The sequence below is a fragment of the Fusarium mangiferae genome, assembly GCF_900044065.1.
Source record: "Fusarium mangiferae strain MRC7560 genome assembly, contig: FMAN_scaffold007, whole genome shotgun sequence".
Classification (NCBI taxonomy): Eukaryota; Fungi; Ascomycota; class Sordariomycetes; order Hypocreales; family Nectriaceae; genus Fusarium; species Fusarium mangiferae.
The window spans coordinates 1,318,346-1,337,431 of NW_024573927.1; the positions used below are offsets into that span (position 1 = coordinate 1,318,346).

Here is a 19,086-nt window from a genome sequence, read left to right on the forward strand (position 1 = left end):
CATCTGGGTCGCGTTCACCAATCGTCGCGGTGGTCACGGCTCCAAGCCGTTGAACTCGGCCGTTCGATGCTTAACCTTAATCGAAGCCGATCAGTAGTAAAGAAGTTTCTAGACTGACACCCTCTCACCTCATACTTGCGTCCATGACCCTCGAACAGCGACCCCATTGTTGCAGGGACAACCAGCGCACCAACATAATTCTCTGCTGCGCCAGATGAGTCATCAAAAGCCTCGGTTCCGTGGTCTAGTTGGTTATGGCATCTCGTTAACACCGAGAAGGTCCCCGGTTCGATCCCGGGCGGAACCACGTTTTTTGCCATCAATACTTTGGTGGCTTATATTTTTGCTCAACAGTAGCTCTATTTGAGGTCGTTGAGTATAAGATACGTCACTTGGAAGCATTAGATGTTTTCAGATGGTGGAAATATCCTTCTTTGTCTATAAGCTCGCCATGATCCTGTATCTCTCTTGGTGGTTTAATGCACTTCCTCACCTTAGCTTGGCTCTGTTTTCCTTCAACACTTATCGCTCTGCTGAGCCTCACTTGCTGCTTCACTACTGACTTCTTCCACCTTCACTGGCTTTGGTTTGATGAAAACAGCCGACACAAGCATCAGTCCGCACAAAGCTGTGTAGAATGCCCACATAACACGTAGACCACTGACATACCCATGCTTGTCAGTCTCACCCTGCGCCTTGTCACTAGACACAGCAGTCAAGTTGCCACCGTGAACAGTTCGCTGGATAAAGACCGTTCCAACAACAATTGATATCGAGACAAAAAGACCACGCATGAAAGTGTACGCTGACATGGTCGCCGCCATATCTCTCTGGCGGACATGCGTTTGGAGAGCGATCATAGGGTTCTGGAAGAGTACACCGCAGCCGAGACCTGCGATAACCTCTGCTATGACTAGCTTAGGCCATTCCTTGCGTTGACCGAGGCTAATGAAGAGACCGATTCCCAATGTCATCAGCGCGGCACCAACCAAGATAATAAGTTTGTAGTTGCCCGTCTTTCTCACGATCAGTCCTCCGACACCAGTTGAGATAGACATCGGGAGGATGAGAGGGAAGAGCGTGACTCCGGATATAATTGGCGAAAAGCCCAGAACGACTTGGAAGTACAGCGGCAGGAAGTAATCGCAGGCAATGAAAATGAACGAGTGAAGGTTGGCGACGGCGAAGGCGGCGATATTGGTGGTGCTCTGGAAGATTCGTATCGGAATGATGGGATTTTTGGCAAACTTCGCTTCCCAGACCATGAAGAGTACCAAGATGACAACCCCAAAAACCAAGAGGCAGATAACAAAAGCAGACTTCCAGGGTGCAAGTCCACCAGAGCCAGCTTCAAGTCCGTAGAGGAAGCAAATTGTGCCGCCAATGATGAAAGCGAATCCAGGCCAGTCGAGGCTGCGGAGTCCGTCGACGAGAGGTTCCTTCTCGATGTCGACCTTGAGTAGGAAGAACAGCCCAATCAGTGCAATGCCCTCAAAGGGTAAGTTAATGTAGACTGGTAATGTTAGCAGCTATCTCCAAGAGGGTGTGTTGTGTCAACCTACAGCACCATCTCCATGTCACTGCCTGAGAGAAGACACCACCCAGTACGGGCCCAATGGCTCCAGCCACGCCAAACACTATTCCTGTTATGCCATAGTATTTTGCACGATCTTTTAGAGGAAATAGATCTCCGATTAGAATAGTAATAAGTACCATACAGCCGCCGCCTTAGTTCAGTTAGCGGGTTGAAGCCGTTGTTTGATAGAGCGTACTTACCTCCAAGACCCTGGACAGTCCTTCCTCCAATCAACATGCCACTTGAGCTCGCCAAAGCACAAATGAGACTCCCAGCCATGAAAAGACCAGTTGAAGTCATCATGCTAACCTTTCGACCGACGATGTCAGACACCTTTGCCCATACAGGCGTCACCGCTGTCGTGGACAGGGTGTACGAGGATCCAATCCAGGCATACTCGCGAGCTGATACATGTAGTTCTTTACCAATAGTGGGAAGTGCCGTTGCCAAGATAGTAGTATCTAATGCACAGAGGAATAGTGTCAAACAAAGAGAAAGAACAACAAGACGTCGCTGAAGTGTCTTCATCGGCGGAGGCTCGTACGATGCACCCGTCTCCACGGGCTGGAGGCGCGCGCCGACAGACTCCTTCTCGTTTGGCTTTTCATCTTGAGATGGCTGTGACTGTTGAGGCTCCGACATGATACGCGTGATGTTACAGCCGAGAAATCGATCGAACAGGAACTCGCGATTTTGTAAACAGGAGATTATTGAACGAACCACTTATTCGAGGATAAGGTTGGGTTGGTTCGGCTCGCTTTCGGTTCGGGATGTAGATTCCGGGAGGGTTGCATGATCTTCGTCGTAGCGTGCCGATGAGAATGGCAATTAGGCATTGTGTGATTGGGCCGTGAGACAAGCAGAGGGAGAAAGTGAAGCACTTTCATTTATTCATTGTAAACAGAGGTTGCGGGCGAGGAACGCTCTGAGTTGAGACAGACTGAAATCTCAATTATCTTGGGGTTTGCAACACCATGATGGGGTTGCGACCGCGATGTCACGAAGGCTCATGGCAACGAATGTTGACATAAAGTGGAATAATTTACTTTCTGACCATGTTATTAAAAACTTACCCTGGAATCCTAAATTGAGACAAATTACTCAAACTTGATAATGCTACTCTGAGGTAGATTTCGGATGAAATGGAAGCTTCCAAGGCTACAACTTTATTTGAACCACTGCACTGGGTTGGATAGCCTTGTGAACTCAATCGGAGTGCTGAACTTTTAGGGCGTGTAGTGCCCTGTCTCTAGCACACATCCCTCCAGGTGGCGCCAACAGGTACTGACATTCACCCAAGACCATTCAATGTGGACGGTGGAGAAGTCGCATGTTAATCTGTTTGTCGGGAATCGATGCCCCGAAAGAGGAAAACTGAATGATACTCTGGTCATCGACAATAGTAAAAGAGCCAGATGACTTGGGAAGAAGCTCATGGGCAACTAACTGTGCAAGTCGTGAGGTTGCAACTTGAAGCAATTAATCCTGGCCAACAGCTGATGCCTAACAATCGTCTTTCCCCAGCAAGGGATGACAGAAATTGGAGCATTAAAAAAATAAAATAAAAATAAGAGAATAATCTCGCAATTCAAAGAATAAGTCCAAAATAAGACAATCATGTTTGGTTGGATGGTGTTGTCGCTTTGTTCCCAGACGAGTACATGCAGGTGCGCAAATGTGAGAAAAGCCAACACGCACCAACAGCGGAAAGGCAAATCAAGAAAAGGGATGATGGCAACATTTAAGCTTTCTGAAATAATTAAGACAAATTATATGGATTGATACATCCATCCGGAAGGTAGAAACTTTTCACTAGGTATGCTGACGCCTTGATGGTAGGTAATCTTTTGATGCCTGCCTGCCCTTGAAGTCGCATAAAAAGTTCACAGTTCTACCACGAGAATACCAGCAGGACGCCCGCGAATTCTCCTTCGATGTCCAGCATGTTTCTCACGACCTCTCAGACGACAACTTCCTTGCACATTCAAATGATAGAACTACCATCTACGGTGAAATTGAAGACACGACCGCGAGCGTTGACACTATGAACAGAGCCAGCCGCATAGTCGGCATTGGGAAGCGTGCTGAAGCTCAAGACTGGAGACTCAACAACCTGAGCAGCGCAAGCTTTCTGAGGCCCTCTGGAGGACGCAAACAAAAAGTGATTTGGGGCGAACAATACCATTGGATAACATTTGGACATGCTCAGGACAAATCAAGCATCAAGTCTGATCGTTATGCTTTGCATTTGGCCGCGAGTCTTGAGTCGCGTCTCATCTCAAATCGGCCAACCTGCAGCTCTCAGCGACAGACCTACCCCTCGATTCGGTTCAGAGGCTGACCTTTTCCGAACCGAATCGAACCGAAGTTTAGCGACGACGCCTCCTCAACGACTCAAGAGCTCATCTCCAATGAAAACGAGCACAATTGAACATGACCAAGTTAACCCGGGGCCTCGAACTTCGTGGGGGCCTTCTAGTCTCTATTAGGAGACCCCAGAGTCTACCCCGCGAGAAAATATTCCTCTGATCTGAAGCCGCGAAGCTCTTCCGCGATTCGGAGATCCCCAGGCATGCGGGGAACATGCTTTTAGTGCACTGTACCCCGGACGCTCACTGCGATAGCGCCCTGTGTCATGGCTATCTGCGGGGGGATACAAATTGTTGACGACACCCTCGGCCACCGTCTCGGAGAGACGTAGAATCTCTGACTGATCTCACGGCCTCACTCTGTGTTGTCAATTGAACCAAGCCTCGGGATACCGTACCTGAGACCCTGAGTCGTGGGCCTAAAAGTGACCACGTCGTCAAAGAGCCTTATACGTTCATCTCGAATTATCGTCAATATCACAAATTTGTCTAAATCCTTCCCATCTCTCAGGATCGCGCTCCCAAGTTTTCCACTGCCTACAGACCAAGTCAAAATGGATGCGGTATCACAAGAACAACCTCCCTCACCAAGACCGCCGCGATCAAAGCGTGGTCGTTTATCGCTAGCATGCACACAATGTCGCAAGCGAAAAGTGCGATGCGACGCGACAACGCCCAAGTGCCGTAATTGTGTTCTTCGCGGCGACGAGTGTGAGACCTTTGATCCAAGACGACCCAATGGTCCAGCTGTGCGCAAATGGCCACACAAGAGCTCACAGAGCATATCTACAATATCCCCGATTCAGCGCCGGGCTTCAATTGCGACTACGAGCCAACAGAGTTCTCCCGCGTCTTCCATCGTGGGGTCGCAACATGCAGGGAACAAAGAGAGGAATCCATCGTGGATCGAGCGCGCATATCAGGAGAGCCACAGCACGCCTGATAGCGGTACGGATGTGCACTCGAACGATAGTCCTGATGTCGTCATGAACACTGATGAGTCGTCGCATCGCATCAAGGTCAGTCAGTACTCGGGCTTTATCTCACAGCTGCATACTAATTGAGTTTGCGTGCAGTACATGGGTTCCAGCAGCCTACAATGCCTCACTCGATTTATCGACCTCTTCCTCCAGCGACGCGGATTCGACCCAATTGGCAGACATTTCCGATGGGGGATGTGCTTCACAGAAGAATACGCCCTCCCATTAGTGCCAGTTCTCCCAGACCTTCCTAGCATGTCAGTCATGGAGCCCTGTTTGAAGAAATACTTCAGTCGTACGCACCCTCTCATCCCCGTCCTCGATCATACAGCCTTCATATCCGACGTTCTGCGATTTTCCGAGATGCAACAGACATCCCCGACTGGGCTCCAAGGCGCGGTGACCTCAGTCGATGCGCCAGCGCTTGTCGCAGTCTACGCAGTGCTGAGCATCGGAATGGACGACCATGAAGGTCAAATATCGCCAACGGCAACTGGCTATCTCACTGGAGCTTATTCTCTAGTGAGCCACCTATTGAGCTTCCCATATATGAGCTCGGTACAAGCGCTTGTATTACTCGCAATCGCAATGCGCGCAAGAGGTAATTACTCACTCACATCCTCAGCCAATCCTCACCCGACATCTCACACGTTGAGATCATTCTCTTCGAAGTCATCAAATCCTCTGACTATTGACGCTGACAATCTCTACAGGGAAGGACGGCCAGTGCTGGCATCTCCTAGGCCAAGCCATACGGATTGGCTACTCAATTGGCTTCCATCGTAAGATCGTTATATCCAACCCGAACCAAGATTCCGGCAACCAAGTCGACCGACAATTGCATTCCCAGGTCTGGTGGGCATGCTATGCTTTGGAGAAGTCCATGCAATTGGAGACCGGTCGGCCGAGCGCGATTGAGATTACCGATTGCGACCAGCCGTTGCCCGACAAGACCAGCGGTCTCGATCCCTGCTTCATCAGATGGGTCTCACTCTCTTTGCTAGTCGGCAAGATTAGTGAGCACATCTTTCAGCGCAGAGCAGAGACCGCCTTGGAGTTCCTGTCGGGCATCTCAGAGCTAGATCAGGCGCTTGTCGATTGGCTCGATGAAGCGTCGGAAGATGCAAAGGCGAACCAGAGCGCTTCCAAAAGCTCAGAAGAGCGTTCATTTGCGGTTTTTCTGTCTCAGCAATTCCACCAAGTAAGTTTCCTCTGTCAAAATAACGCCGCAATTACTGACACATCTGAAACAGGCTCAAATTACCCTTCTACGAGCATCTCTCCTCTTCCCCGAGGCCTCTTTCAGCAAGGAAGTACAAAGGCATGAGGCCAAGATTAGTACAGCACGACTACTGCAAAGCCAAACAACCTGTGTGGAAGCTGCAAGGTCTATCATAACACAAGTCGCAGAGTTTGCAGATTCACAACCTGATTTCCTCCTCTTAACACCTACGCCCACTTTCCTTGCTGCGACAACCCTCGCGCTGCAGACATTCAAGAAGCCTCACAAGCGCATGGGGCGCAGTGATGGGGAGCTTGTACGTACCGCATCGGACTACGTGGCAGACTGCTATCGAAGAGTCGGACAACATAGCGAATTTGTGAAAGGCGTGCTCGAATTGACGCAGCGGGTGAACCAGGTCTTGTCAGGCGACAATAGCTCTTCTGTTGATCAAGCACAAAGACCTCCACAGCAAGACTTGCAGACCACAAATAACGACCAAAGGATGTTATCGCCGAATCAGTTTGGCGATGTAGGTACGGATTCGTTCGTGTTTGATCCGTTAGAGTACTTTCAGGATCCCTTCCAGGCTATGCCTTTGGACCACTTCTGGGCTGTGATGGAGAGCGACTTTGCCACGATTGGAGATCAAGGGATGTGCTGAGATGGTGTATGACTGGTCAAAAGACTCCCCGAGTTTTATCGCAAACTTACTCAAGCATATTATGACTTCGGATTAGATACCCTGTACAGTAATGAATCGACGAAAGCATTTGCTTTACATACCCTTCGCAAAAGGTCCAGCACAGGTGGCTTGACAGAAGAATGGAATGTTTCAAAGTCAAGCAGTAGGTCGCCAGTGGGTGCATGCCTGATATAAAACTCCAAACGATCATACTCGTCGGTTTCATTCCCATGCACACCGAGCCGAGCCGCTCGGACTCCATGATATGGGCTCATTGTGTAAGCTGATCATACGCGAGAGGTTCGGAAATTGCCTATCATCCTTGAAAAGGCTGCCAGTAGGGTTACAAGGGGAACAATCGTCCCTTCCTGTGACAACTTGTGATCCCTTTGCGAAGGTAACCTAAAACCCTGATATCGTACCAAGATAGACTAGGCTCATAGCCATGCCTCTCTCATTTGCCTAGGAGCAATGAGCTATCTCCTTGGGATATCTCCGTCGCTAGTGACAGACTGAGGCTCTTCCTACCCTTGCGAACAATGAGTTCATTCTTCACGTCATTACCAGCCTTCGTTGACAGCACCATAACCACACGAACACGAGCTATAACACAAAAATCTCTAATACTGTGGTTATAAAAATTAGACAGTAGACTTGTGGGCCTCATATCAGTCAATTGCTCTTGTACTGCATAATGTCAACTGGATAGAATCGGATACATAGCATCTAGGTATGCACAGTCAATGAACCCATGCTTCAACTTTATGATCAGATAATTAGACACTACGAGTAACTACACGGTCGTTACCGTGTAGCTATGTCGCGTAATTCAAGCCGCTAGAGCCCCCGGCGGGATTCTTGATCTGCCAACCGTTCACGGGTCTCGGTGCGGGAAGCAGTGTTCTAGCCCATTTGTGAGGCGAGATCCGTGGCAAAGATGGTCAAATGATAAATAGAGTACCGAGATGGAAGCCTCTCTGCACACTTTGCAGACTCGTCCGCTCGGTTGAACTCGGTTGGTTCGGTTCGGACATTCTATTTACTCGTTTGCTGATCCTGCATTACCCCAGACTTTAGTCTGCGCACCAATATTTTGAACGCTGTGGGGCCGAAGAGCCGCTTCTTCGAGCTGGTTATAAAGAGGAATGGGAATTTCGATGTACAACTTCAATCCAAGTCAACAGGTCACCACCGAAGCATCTGGTTCAAACTTCATCTTAAGCAAGCATCAATTTACAAGATGGCCCCTTCAGCTACCACCACCACAACCACCGCTACTGAGGAGCACCCAACCCTCACCCTCCGCCCCGAGGGACTTGAGCGTATCGTCATCGATGGTAATAACAGACGTTACGGTGACTGGAGAGATGATCTCGTCCGTGATGGATACGCCGTTGTCAAGGGCGCTATTCCCAGGGAGCGAGCTCTGAGCTACGCTAACCGCATGTACGGTCTTATTGAGAGCTTGTAAGTAAATGACCGCATCGCCATTAACGAATTGTTTACTGATAATTCTCAGCGGTCTCGGATATAACCGAAACGACCCCTCAAGTGTTCACCCTGACAAGCTTCCCGTCATCAACGAGAAGGGTATGCTTCTGAACTACGGTGCCGCCCACGAGGACTTCGTCTGGGGTGTCCGATCCGAGCCTGGCGTTGTCGGAGCCTTCGAGAAGGCTCTTGGATCAGAGGATCTCATTGTGTCTTTCGATGCTATCAACTACGGCTTTGCCAACAGGGAGAACCTTCCTGAGAACAAGCCCTGGCCTCATCAAGATCAAGACCCCGATGTGCCTGGATTCCGCTGCCTTCAGGGACTCGTCAACCTTCTTCCCAACGGCCCCAATGACGGCGGTCTGATTGTCGCAAAGGGCGGCCACACCAAGAGCAAGCAGTTCCACGATGAGATCCGAGGTACTGAAGAGCGTATTCCTGCCTGGACTAAGGAGTGGTACGGATTCACGGACAAGGGAATGAAGTGGCTCGAGGAGCACGGCTGCGAGTGGTATAAGGTCGAGGCTGAGCCAGGTGACCTGATCCTCTGGGATTCCCGAACCCCTCACTATAACATTCCTGTGAAGAGCCAACAGGACCGCTTCGCCATCTACACTTGCTTCATGCCTGTGTCTGAGGCGTCTCAAGAGGATCTCATTCGCAAGAAGGATGCATTTGAACGAAGAGTCGGCACAACAGTGAGTTTATTCCTACCCATCTATTTTGTTTCGAGTACTAACAAGTCTAGCACTGGCCCAACGCTCGTCATCTCGGCTCTAATGAGGCCAAGCGCAACGGCAAGCCAGATCATGTAGTGCGCGATAGACCCCTGCACGAGCCCATTCTGAACGAGAGGGCTTTCAAGTTGACGGGTATTCCTTATATCAAGGCAGAGGCTAGCTAGAGAGAAAGGACAGTGAGAATGTTGAAAGGAATTTGTAGTTACTGTAGCATAAAGACATCAGAATGCACTTTTTGCCAGAGATACAGCGCACGTTCTATCATGATCATCATTGTGATGGAGCTCCCTACCAATGTACTAGGCATGTCGTACTACATGAACTCATGACTGTAAGAACACCTCGGTTCATCTCCATCCCGCCAGTTACATCTGTGCGTATAGGCGAGACTCGAATCGAGATGGGTTAATTAAGAGTGTTAATCTAGTCTAGAACAAATAACTTGATGGTAACTCTTGTGATGACACTTCTCACGCACTGAGCTGTTTGAGAGCGCTGACTGTCAATCTGTAGAATGCATGCCTGGAATTCGGATCAACCTTGAGTCTCCAAGTCAGTCTATCTAAAACTAATCTAGAAATACCGAATTCAGTAACCGCGTTCACTCTTCATCTAGGGCGACACGCGTCATGTCGATTAAATAGAGCTTCAACTTTTGTCAATGCTCCATGTTATCTTGTAGAGGATTAGCTTTGTTTAGTGAAGTGAGGGGTTGACTGTGCAGACCGATCTCGGTTTGTGTTACAGCAGTCACTTCGGTTCGATTCGGTTCGGACTCGGTTTGCTGCTCCGTTGATCTTCGGAACAAGCGATGCTACTGTACCTAGCGTGGCCCCTAATGAGACCCTTGGCATCACCGTATAAGATGCGATTGGCAAGATCAATATCATTGTTACTGACACGAAAAAGTTAAGCGCAATATCTCGATACCATACCAAATTCATCATGGGAAGCATGCCTGAGTTACATGTTGTGATTGTTGGTGGAGGCATCGCAGGTCTCTCAACTGTAAGTCTGCCAACCCTTTCCTTAGAGGCACTAAAACCCCTAGCTAACTAAGCCAGGCCTTTGCTCTAAGGCACCCCAACAGACGCATTACTGTGCTTGAGCGCTCTCGTCTACTACGCGAGGTCGGCGCTTTGATCTCGCTACAGCTCAACGCAAGCAAGATCATCACCAAGTGGAAGCTTGATCCCTTCCTTGAGAGTGCCGAGCCTCAAGCCGATCAGGGCTTCAGGATCTTTGATGCAGATGGCAATTTGGTGAGAGAACTGCCCTTCCAGAAGGGACAGTTCGGTGCCGAGCGAATGCTTTATCACAGACAAGATTTACAAGCGGCTCTGGGAACTGCAGCAGCAAGCAAAGAGGCGTATGGCAATCCTGTAGATGTTCGCACAGGATGCCAAGTCGCGAGTGTCGACTGTGATGAGGGCATTGTGACGCTGGACTCGGGCGAGAAGATTCATGGCGACCTCATCATTGGCGCCGATGGTATTCATAGTGTTGTGAGAACTGCTGTGGTAGGGGAGAAGAGGAATGCTCTGCCGACTGGCACGTCAGCTTATCGAATGCTGATCCCAACTGAGAATCTGGAGGGGCTCTCTCTACCAAACCAACTCCTGGATCCCCGAGTGCCCAAGACAACCATGATCATGGGTCACGATCGAAGAGTGATCATGGGACCTGGTAGAAACAGCAAGCTGTACGGAATTGTTGCATTAGTGCCAGACGAAAAGCTTGCAGAGGAGAGCTCGGACAGCTGGGTAGCTCCTGGAAGCATTGAGAAGCTGTTAGAAGCTTATTCAGACTTCCCATCGTGGCTCCACGATATCTTCAGAGCAGCTCCAGACATCGGTTTGTGGCAGCTCAGAGACATTGATCCCCTGCCACGCTGGGTAAAGAGTCGGACCATTCTGATTGGCGATGCTGCACATGCCATGCTTCCTACTCAAGGCCAAGGTGCATCACAAAGCATCGAGGATGCAGAAGCTGTCTGCGCGTTCTTGGCCAACGTCCAATCGAGAGACGAGGTTGGCGCTGCCTTGGAAAGAGTCTTTGCTGCCAGATATGATAGAGCATCTCTGATCCAGAAGTTTAGCAGGGAGCAGGCGAAGCCAGCAACTGATGGGGTGAGCAAGAAGGTAAATCTTGATCCTGCTCAGTTTATGAGATATAATTGTGATTATAACGGAGCTGAGGACTGGGAAGAGCGTCAGAAGAATGGAACCGCCAACCCTTAACGACGTAGGTAGTTAGTAAGAGACTTAGTGATACCAATATTCTTTTTCACATTTGTCTAGACCTGTGAAACCTTGGCTTTACAGTCATACATGCATTCATGGTCTTTCTCATATTGGGGGTTTTTAGTAACTGGCACTGAAGAGTACGTGCCTTTTTCAGTCGGACAAATACCGAGAAGATAATTGCCATCGAGACCTTATACTCCACGGAAGTCAAGATAGTTTGTCAAGGTACTGATAGTCTTCTGTTATCTGATTTGATACTCTGTCAATACAAGAAATCTATTAACATGGTGCTTTCTGCCTCGTGGAGACATCACTTGGCTGAAAAGGCAACAAGAAACTGTTCTGACTGTATTATAATCATATTCATATTGACCACTAACTACTCCCCCAGTCGCTCCAAAAAAAGTAACCGACGAAACAAGCACTACCGGTGAAACTTCGTATACATAATCCGTACGAATAAGTTTACTCAGCCTTATCCTTGTCCACGCAGTATCTTCCAGTAATCTTTCGGATCTTCTTACCGAAGATGAAGACGAAGATGCCGAGGACACCAAAAGCGCCAGTCAAGCCACCAAAGACACCGAAAGCACCATCGTAACCGTTTTGCTCAATGAAGGGAGTGATTCCGTAGCTGACGCCGAATGACATGATACCACGAACGGCGCAGATAATGACCAGGAGGGGACCAGCTCGCTGAGGATAGCTGTCCAGGAGATATGTGATAGCAACAATGTTGGCGCCGACGAATGTGAAGTAGTAACTGTGAAAGGTTAGAATTTGAAGCTTGTTTTTGAGAAATGGGAGAAACTTACGCAGCGACTGCCCAGACATAGGTGAACCAGTGGTACTTCTCAGGATAGGTGGCACCAAGCCCATACAAGACGGCAGTAAAGACACCAACGACAATGGGGAAAGCAAGAGGAATCAGACGAATCTCAGGCTCGTGGATACCATTGCGTCGGTTCGCGAACCACTTGATGAGCTTGTCCGAGCCGAAACCGAAGCAAGGAAGTGCGACGAGCGAGGTGACGATTTGACCGGCGTTGACATAGCTGGCTGATGATTGGGGCCAGTTGTAAGGAGGGGCGGTGACAATAGAACCATAGGTCGTTCCAATGGCAATGTTAACACCAAGAGTAAGACCGTTAAGGCAAAGGGCCCAGAGGACGTTGGGGAAAAGCATGAGGCTAAATGTTTGCTAGTACAAGTTAGAAAAGTCTAGGCCGTGAGTGGCGAACAACTTACAGTAAAAATCTCAACAATCTTGTTCCACTCAGGCTTGCCAACCCAGAGTCTCATATCGGATCGGAATGTGCGAGGGGCAAAGTTGACATAGTCGAGTTCAGGGCGCACGGTGCAGACCTCAACAACGTTCTCATCATCGGAGCTACCGCCAGCTTGGTAGGCAGCCTTGGGACGATAGTACTTGGTCTCGGGAACGAAGAAGAAGGCGAGGACGAGGGAGACACCGGAAAGGATTGCACCAAGACCGTACCACCATTCGGGTGTGATGGCTTCGGCGATGGGCCCGGCAAAGATGACAAAGATAGCAGTCAGGATGGTCTGAATAGTCTGCTGGATCATCATGCAAGTACTTCTCTCATGAAGGAAGAAGATTTCCTATCTAGCCATTAGACTTTGTCAGATCGTGAAGATAAAAGGTATTACCTGTGTGATCATGGGGACAAGAGCTTCACTCTGACCAGCCGAGAGTCCAAGGATGATGCGTCCAGCAAGGTGCCACTCATAAGTGGTTGCTCCGGCACAGAGACCAGCGCTGAGGATCATGATGATTGTCGCGGCGAGGAGAACGATTCGTCGGCCGACGGCGATACCGAGAGGCATGCCGATGAGGTTACCGATACCCATGAATAGGGTGGGATAAGTCATGAGGTGAGTGATGTCGGCGTAGCCCTTGCCAACGGCGGCATAGCCAGGGATGTAGAAGCCTAGTAGACCTCCAAATCCTGAGACCAATGCCAGACCGATTGTCGAGACTTGCGATATGTGAGTTTGCGTTTCTGAGCGACGGTCGAGGATTGTACGTACATAGGGAGATGACAATGAGAACGAGGGCCTTTTGCCACATCTTCATGTTCAAGGGATCTGACCTGTCAGCAATTGGCCGAGTACTCAAAGAGGAGCATAGTCTTACCCTGAGGATCTGCGGTGGGCGTTGGGATGTAGATTGTCTTTCCTTCTACCAGTTTGACAGTTCCGCTGATCTCGATCTTCGACTTTGTGACCTGAATCACGTCGAGAGAATCTTTGGAGACGCTCTCGACATGATTGACATCGGACTTGGTATCCATGATGCTGGCCTTGGTAGTAGCTGTTCTCTGTTGTTGCGATGTAGAAGAAGGTGATGAAGAACAATCCAACGAGGCTGCACCGCCAGACTTTATAGAGAAACGGACGAGGCCAAGAGATAACGAAACAAGACAGGAGGTGAAGTCCTTGCGCGCAATCTCATGGTCTTGGCTAGTGCTACTCCCCGCAAACCTTGTTTCCCCGCATGGGACCACATCCCGATATCTCGGTACGATTAGTGCGGTTTGTGATGATTTAGGCTAGAGGCATCACGAACCGAGCTGCTACCCCGGATCATACCCCGGATTATGGTGTTGCTACCGAACCGGATCCAGACTCTTGCGAGTCCCCCCATGCCAAGTTCTGGGCAGACTTGGCCTATCATGAACTGTTGATTGAAAATGTAATGAATAAGTTTTTACTCGGAGTTGTGTGTAATCAGAACTCGAACCGAGAATCTTGCCAATTCCTGATCAAGACCACCAAATTTGCAAAGATGGTCCGAATGCTCAGCAACCAATATTCTCAACGCATAGGCCTACAGCTTAGGTAAAAATTTGATTCTCTAGACTAAACTCATAATTATTTAGACTAGATTTAGTGGAGGCATGATAAAGGGCAGCGGTTTGTATGCAGAACAAAATGTATTGCGAAATGTCTTAAATACTGTAACAAGATGATCTAAGCTATCATTCTCCCCAGGCCCCAGTCCCAATTTTCCATTATTCATCATAAGACTTAACACCTGCCAATCGAAGTATCTGATCTGTTCTTTCGGGCTTCTCGAATGGTTCTGTACGGTACTTGGGGCAGATCTCGCCATTCCTCATAGGCTTCTCCTGGGCGATGCGGATGTTGCTAGAAACGAGTTAGCAATGAACAACGAAAAGACTGATGAACTACTAACCAATGAGGCCAATGAGTTGTCCCCATGCTATTTTCAAAACAGAAGGCCTTGGCCTTCAGAGCTTCCTCTGTTGCGAACTTTCGTGGTGTCACTTTGAGGGTTGAGTTAGTTCAGCTCGGGGCCAACTTGGAGGACGCAACTTACTACAGACGTACTGAACATGTCGGATTTGATCACCTTCGGGGAATCGAGCATAATGCATGGTACGAGAGTCCCAGAGCACAAAGTCACCGGGCTCCATGTCTACCTTGTACATGGTGCAGCCTCTCTCCTCGAACCACTTGACGTCCTTCTCGCTAAAGATGAACAAGTCCATGTACTTGATCTCAGGAGGAGGAGCATCCTCGTGATCAGCGGGTTCGCGCTTTTGAGCAAAGAACTCGTTGAAAAGCTTGGAAGAACCCTTCATGAGCATGAGACCACCGTCCTTGGGGCCGTTGGGGGCAAAGTTCAGAAGACCCTGCACAGCTTGCATGCTTTAGGCTCGGGTTAGTAAAAAGTTGGGGTAATTTGGAGGGATTACTTACCCCTTGCGCTCAGGGTTTTGATCGCAGTGAGGCCAAGGGCTCCAAGTGATATCCGTGCGGTTGGGCAGGGAAACATTGAGACCGTCAAAAGAGCACAGGAGCTCCTTGGTTTCCCAGAGCTTCTCGAAGATCTCAACAACCTTGGGCTCAGTGCGTGCTTCCCAGGCCATCTTCTCGTGGGTAGCGCCGTATCCGTAATACATACCTCCCTTGAAGGAGACAGGAAGATGATCAGCATTCCAAGTGCTGGGGTCCTTCTCGTCGAAGCCAAGCTCAAACTTCTTGAGCCACTCAATCTGCTTGTCGCAGTAGTATTGAGCCTTCTCTTTGCTGATGACATTCTTGATCAGAACACAGCCTGTCTTGTGGAACTCATCTCTCCAGTCGCCGTAGACGGCATTGGGGTCGAACTCGACGAGATCCTTGGTCTCGAAGCGAGCAGCGACGGTCTGCTCCATCTGCATTGTAGTAGTGGTAGACATGATGGATTGTGATGTGAATGATACAATGAAGTGAAGATGGAAGTGTGATGTTTGATGATGAAGCGCTAAGAATGGATTGAGGCTGAAGGGTTCCTTAGTTATATCTCTGATCCGGGGACTCAGAACGCGGAAATCTGGGGTAATGAGGGCTTTCTCGGTTCGGAATCATCTTTTGCTGACTGACGAAGCGAAAGGCTAATTGTGTTTCACTAATTTTCGGTCCGGCCTATTTCGTTTCGGTTCGGATTTGGAGACTTCTCCTCATTGCAGTCTCGACCTCGGATATTAACTCAGATGACCGTTGCAAAAGCCACTTGATAAGGGAAAACAGTTCGTCTAGCGCGGGGTCTACAGGGTCCAGCCAGCGGAAGAACCAATAATAAGGCAGGGAATGAGGATGATGATATCCGCCTGGGGTTGCATGATCAACCGCATTGCGTCTCCGCGATCTTCCCCTCAATCTCCCCGTGGGGTCTTTTAGTCCGACCCGAACCATGCGGATCCAGAAATTAGTGAGTTTGACCTTTAACTCCACCGTGAATCTTGAGATAATCTTTCAAGATGAAGGGAGCTTAAAGATACGCTTCAATCTCTTGTCAACAGTAGCCAGTCAAATACCTTGTCAATTCTAACCATTGTGTTCACCCAGACCCTCTTTGCACAGATTATTACAAAGAATCTTTCTCTTACTTCTGAATCGTCCATTTGCCCTCATTTCCCAGCTTCCCTATTGCCAACATGCCACCTCCCGTTCAGGTTGCCTACAAGCCTCTCAACAAGCCTGAGGTTGGCGACAATGGTTACGTTGAGCCCACTCCAGGAAAGTCTGAAGTGCTGAAGAAGGGCTCCAGACCCTTCGACGCGAGACCTCTTGACTCTGATGTCCGCATTGATCACGATGTTGAAATCGTTGTTCGTGACGGCTGCCGCCTCTACGTCGATATTTATCGCCCGACGGCTTCTGAAAAGGTTCCTGTCATCATCTCCTGGTCTCCTTATGGCAAGAAGTACTCAGCCATTGACATGATCTTCAATGTGTGCACATGGGCCTGCTGTCTGACAAAAGACGACGTCAGTGGACTGGAGAAGTTCGAGGGTCTTGACCCTGCTTGGTGGGTGAACCAAGGCTATGCAATTGCGCATGTTGATGCCCGCGGAGCCGGTAACAGCGACGGCGACGCGTGCTGTATGGGTGCACAAGAAGCTGAGGACGCTCACGATGTCATCGAGGGTCTTGCTAAGCTTCCTTGGTGCAACGGCAGCGTCGGCATGGCTGGCAACTCATACCTGGCCATTATGCAATGGCAGGCTGCTGCACAGAACCCCCCTTCGTTAAAGGCAATTGCGCCTTGGGAAGGATCCGGAGATATCTTCCGCGAGCAATTCTGCCGAGGAGGCTGGTTCACTATGAGCAACTTCGATCTTATCACGACTCTTGTTATCAAAGGTCAGCACGGCGTTGAGGACTTTGCAGAAATGTATCGCAGAAGCCCTCAGGCAAATGCTTATTGGAACGATAAGCGCGTGGATTTCTCCAAGATCAACATTCCCGTTTTCATCACAGGCTCCGATCTCAGCCAGATTCACACCATGGGTGCTGTGCGAGGCTGGATGGAGCTGGCAAGTGATAAGAAATGGATTAAGTGGTGTGGACATCAGGAGTGGTTTGAGCTTTACTCGGTGAAGGAAAGCTACCCCGAGCTCAAGGTCAGTGCTACTGTTCTACACTAAATGATATCTGCTGACATCGCTGTAGAAATACTTCGATAAGTATCTCAAGGGTATCGACAACGACTGGGAAGAGACACCCCGAGTGCGCTGGACAACTCTCCAGTTTGACGAAGGAAAGGTCAAGAGCAACATTGAGCTTCCTGACTTCCCTGTCCCCGATACCGACTATCGCTCATTCTACCTGGGAGACAATGATGCACTTCTAGATAGTGCACCATCTTCAGGTATCAAGACCTACAACTCTGAAGATCGCTGGTCCATCGCCAAGTTCCGGTACACATTCGACAAGCACACAAGAATCATCGGAATGCCGAAAGCAGAGCTATACATGAGCTGTGACGATTTAGACGACATGGTAGTCTTTGTGCAAGTTCGCAAGCTGGACAAGAACGGCAAGGAGTTGAGCCACTTACAGTTCCCCATTGAGAAGACTCCCGTGGAGTCGGTTGATGCAATGGACGAGAAGGATCGTTCGAGTCTGACATTACACAATGGCGCTATGGGTATTTTGCGAGCATCTCAACGGAAGATCGATGAGAAGCGGTCGATACATCCTCAGTTCCCCTTCCACCCGCACGATGAGGTTCAAAAGATTCCCAAGGGTGAAGTGGTCAAGCTCGACATTGGTATCTGGTGTATGGGAGTGGACTACGAGGAGGGCCAGACCCTTCAGGTGGATATCTTAGGACAGTACCCTGGATTCACTGAAGTTGCTGCTTTCTCCAAACCAAGACCAGATAGTGAGAAGAACAAGGGACAACACAAGATTCATTATGGCGGAGATCATCCTAGCAAGGTTATCATTCCAATTGTAAACGTTTAGAGGTGGGCTACGAGATAGAGTTTTAATCACATATCATCAATCTTATTGAGCATACTATCAACTTAAAGGTTTATCAGGCTTTGGATTTTGAGTTATATAGACTCAGTCAAGAGATTCAGGAATTTCTATGATCGAATCTTGCTTGTGATCGTGGGGAACAATTATCTAAGAGCGTTTTTCTTTGCCCTTGCCACCAGCCCTGTACGAGGCCATACAGCTTCTGAATTTACTCCAAAAGCTTGAACAGTGAGGCCCCTCTAGTAGGCCATAAAGAGAGCCTCCCTATATAATTAGAGGAGCGAGGCGTCGCTAAACGGCAAAGGGGTCCGATTTTGGATCGGTGTTGCGGACATACTCAGAGCCGTCCGCAGTGTCATCTGCGATCTCCTGTCCATACTGCTCTGCAATGAAAGCGTAGATCATGTCAATACCAGCTGAGATACCAGATGATGTCCAAATATTGCCATCGACGACCCATCTTGCCTTTCGTACCCACTTGACATTAGGTCCTTGCGTCTCAACCTACCAATGGTTATTAACGAAACGTGTCTATATCGGTACAACATACCCAGTCAAAGGATCTCTTATTCGAAGTTGCTTCTTTTCCATCAAGCAGACCCGACTGGGCTACGATGGCACTGCCAGTGCAGACCGTCAGAAGGAACTTGAGTTTAGGGTACCTCTCCTTGACAAATTCCCGGACTCTTTTCACCTTTTCTGGATTTCGGGAGCCTCTCCCGCCAGGTACGAGCAGGACTTCAATGTCTTCCGGTGCATTATCATAAGTATGAGTTGGGACAACACTTTGTCCGATACGGCCGGGCGAATCATCTTCCAGCGTAGATACAGGATTGAGATCTGTATGTAGGAGCGAGAGTTCGAGAGGTTGACGCTTGGACGTGAAGTTTAGGACATCCAGAGGCCCAAACACATCCAGGGCTTGGAAGCCCGGAAACAACGCGACAGCATACTTGGTAGGAGGAGACATGCT

General features: G+C 49.2%; 8 protein-coding genes and 1 non-coding gene across 9 annotated transcripts; 5 read left to right on the forward strand and 4 right to left on the reverse strand.

Moving 5' to 3' along the window:
- Positions 1-233: 233 nt before the first annotated feature.
- Positions 234-307, forward strand: tRNA. The gene has a single exon. It is a non-coding gene; the product is annotated as a tRNA-Val (tRNA).
- Positions 308-515: 208 nt separating this feature from the next.
- FMAN_13591 (uncharacterized protein) lies at positions 516-2,218 on the reverse strand (the record flags this gene model as incomplete). The annotated part of the gene is made up of 3 exons (XM_041833078.1): positions 516-1,513; positions 1,563-1,727; positions 1,777-2,218. The coding sequence occupies 3 exons, from the start codon at positions 2,216-2,218 to the stop codon at positions 516-518; spliced, it is 1,605 nt and encodes a 534-aa protein (XP_041683477.1).
- Positions 2,219-4,499: 2,281 nt separating this feature from the next.
- FMAN_13592 (uncharacterized protein) lies at positions 4,500-6,811 on the forward strand (the record flags this gene model as incomplete). The annotated part of the gene is made up of 4 exons (XM_041833079.1): positions 4,500-4,964; positions 5,022-5,526; positions 5,639-6,126; positions 6,179-6,811. 4 exons carry the CDS (start codon positions 4,500-4,502, stop codon positions 6,809-6,811), a joined length of 2,091 nt encoding a protein of 696 aa, XP_041683478.1.
- Positions 6,812-8,072: 1,261 nt separating this feature from the next.
- FMAN_13593 (uncharacterized protein) lies at positions 8,073-9,230 on the forward strand (the record flags this gene model as incomplete). Its single annotated transcript, XM_041833080.1, has 3 exons — positions 8,073-8,299; positions 8,352-9,024; positions 9,075-9,230. The coding sequence occupies 3 exons, from the start codon at positions 8,073-8,075 to the stop codon at positions 9,228-9,230; spliced, it is 1,056 nt and encodes a 351-aa protein (XP_041683479.1).
- A 781-nt stretch (positions 9,231-10,011) lies between these two features.
- Positions 10,012-11,306, forward strand: FMAN_13594 (uncharacterized protein; the record flags this gene model as incomplete). Its single annotated transcript, XM_041833081.1, has 2 exons — positions 10,012-10,074; positions 10,131-11,306. The coding sequence occupies 2 exons, from the start codon at positions 10,012-10,014 to the stop codon at positions 11,304-11,306; spliced, it is 1,239 nt and encodes a 412-aa protein (XP_041683480.1).
- Positions 11,307-11,777: 471 nt separating this feature from the next.
- FMAN_13595 (uncharacterized protein) lies at positions 11,778-13,627 on the reverse strand (the record flags this gene model as incomplete). Its single annotated transcript, XM_041833082.1, has 6 exons — positions 11,778-12,075; positions 12,128-12,513; positions 12,561-12,935; positions 12,984-13,312; positions 13,365-13,421; positions 13,471-13,627. 6 exons carry the CDS (start codon positions 13,625-13,627, stop codon positions 11,778-11,780), a joined length of 1,602 nt encoding a protein of 533 aa, XP_041683481.1.
- A 720-nt stretch (positions 13,628-14,347) lies between these two features.
- Positions 14,348-15,541, reverse strand: FMAN_13596 (uncharacterized protein; the record flags this gene model as incomplete). The annotated part of the gene is made up of 4 exons (XM_041833083.1): positions 14,348-14,483; positions 14,533-14,623; positions 14,677-15,008; positions 15,060-15,541. 4 exons carry the CDS (start codon positions 15,539-15,541, stop codon positions 14,348-14,350), a joined length of 1,041 nt encoding a protein of 346 aa, XP_041683482.1.
- Positions 15,542-16,279: 738 nt separating this feature from the next.
- Positions 16,280-18,095, forward strand: FMAN_13597 (uncharacterized protein; the record flags this gene model as incomplete). The annotated part of the gene is made up of 2 exons (XM_041833084.1): positions 16,280-17,248; positions 17,298-18,095. The coding sequence occupies 2 exons, from the start codon at positions 16,280-16,282 to the stop codon at positions 18,093-18,095; spliced, it is 1,767 nt and encodes a 588-aa protein (XP_041683483.1).
- Positions 18,096-18,404: 309 nt separating this feature from the next.
- Positions 18,405-19,083, reverse strand: FMAN_13598 (uncharacterized protein; the record flags this gene model as incomplete). The annotated part of the gene is made up of 2 exons (XM_041833085.1): positions 18,405-18,617; positions 18,664-19,083. 2 exons carry the CDS (start codon positions 19,081-19,083, stop codon positions 18,405-18,407), a joined length of 633 nt encoding a protein of 210 aa, XP_041683484.1.
- Positions 19,084-19,086: the final 3 nt, after the last annotated feature.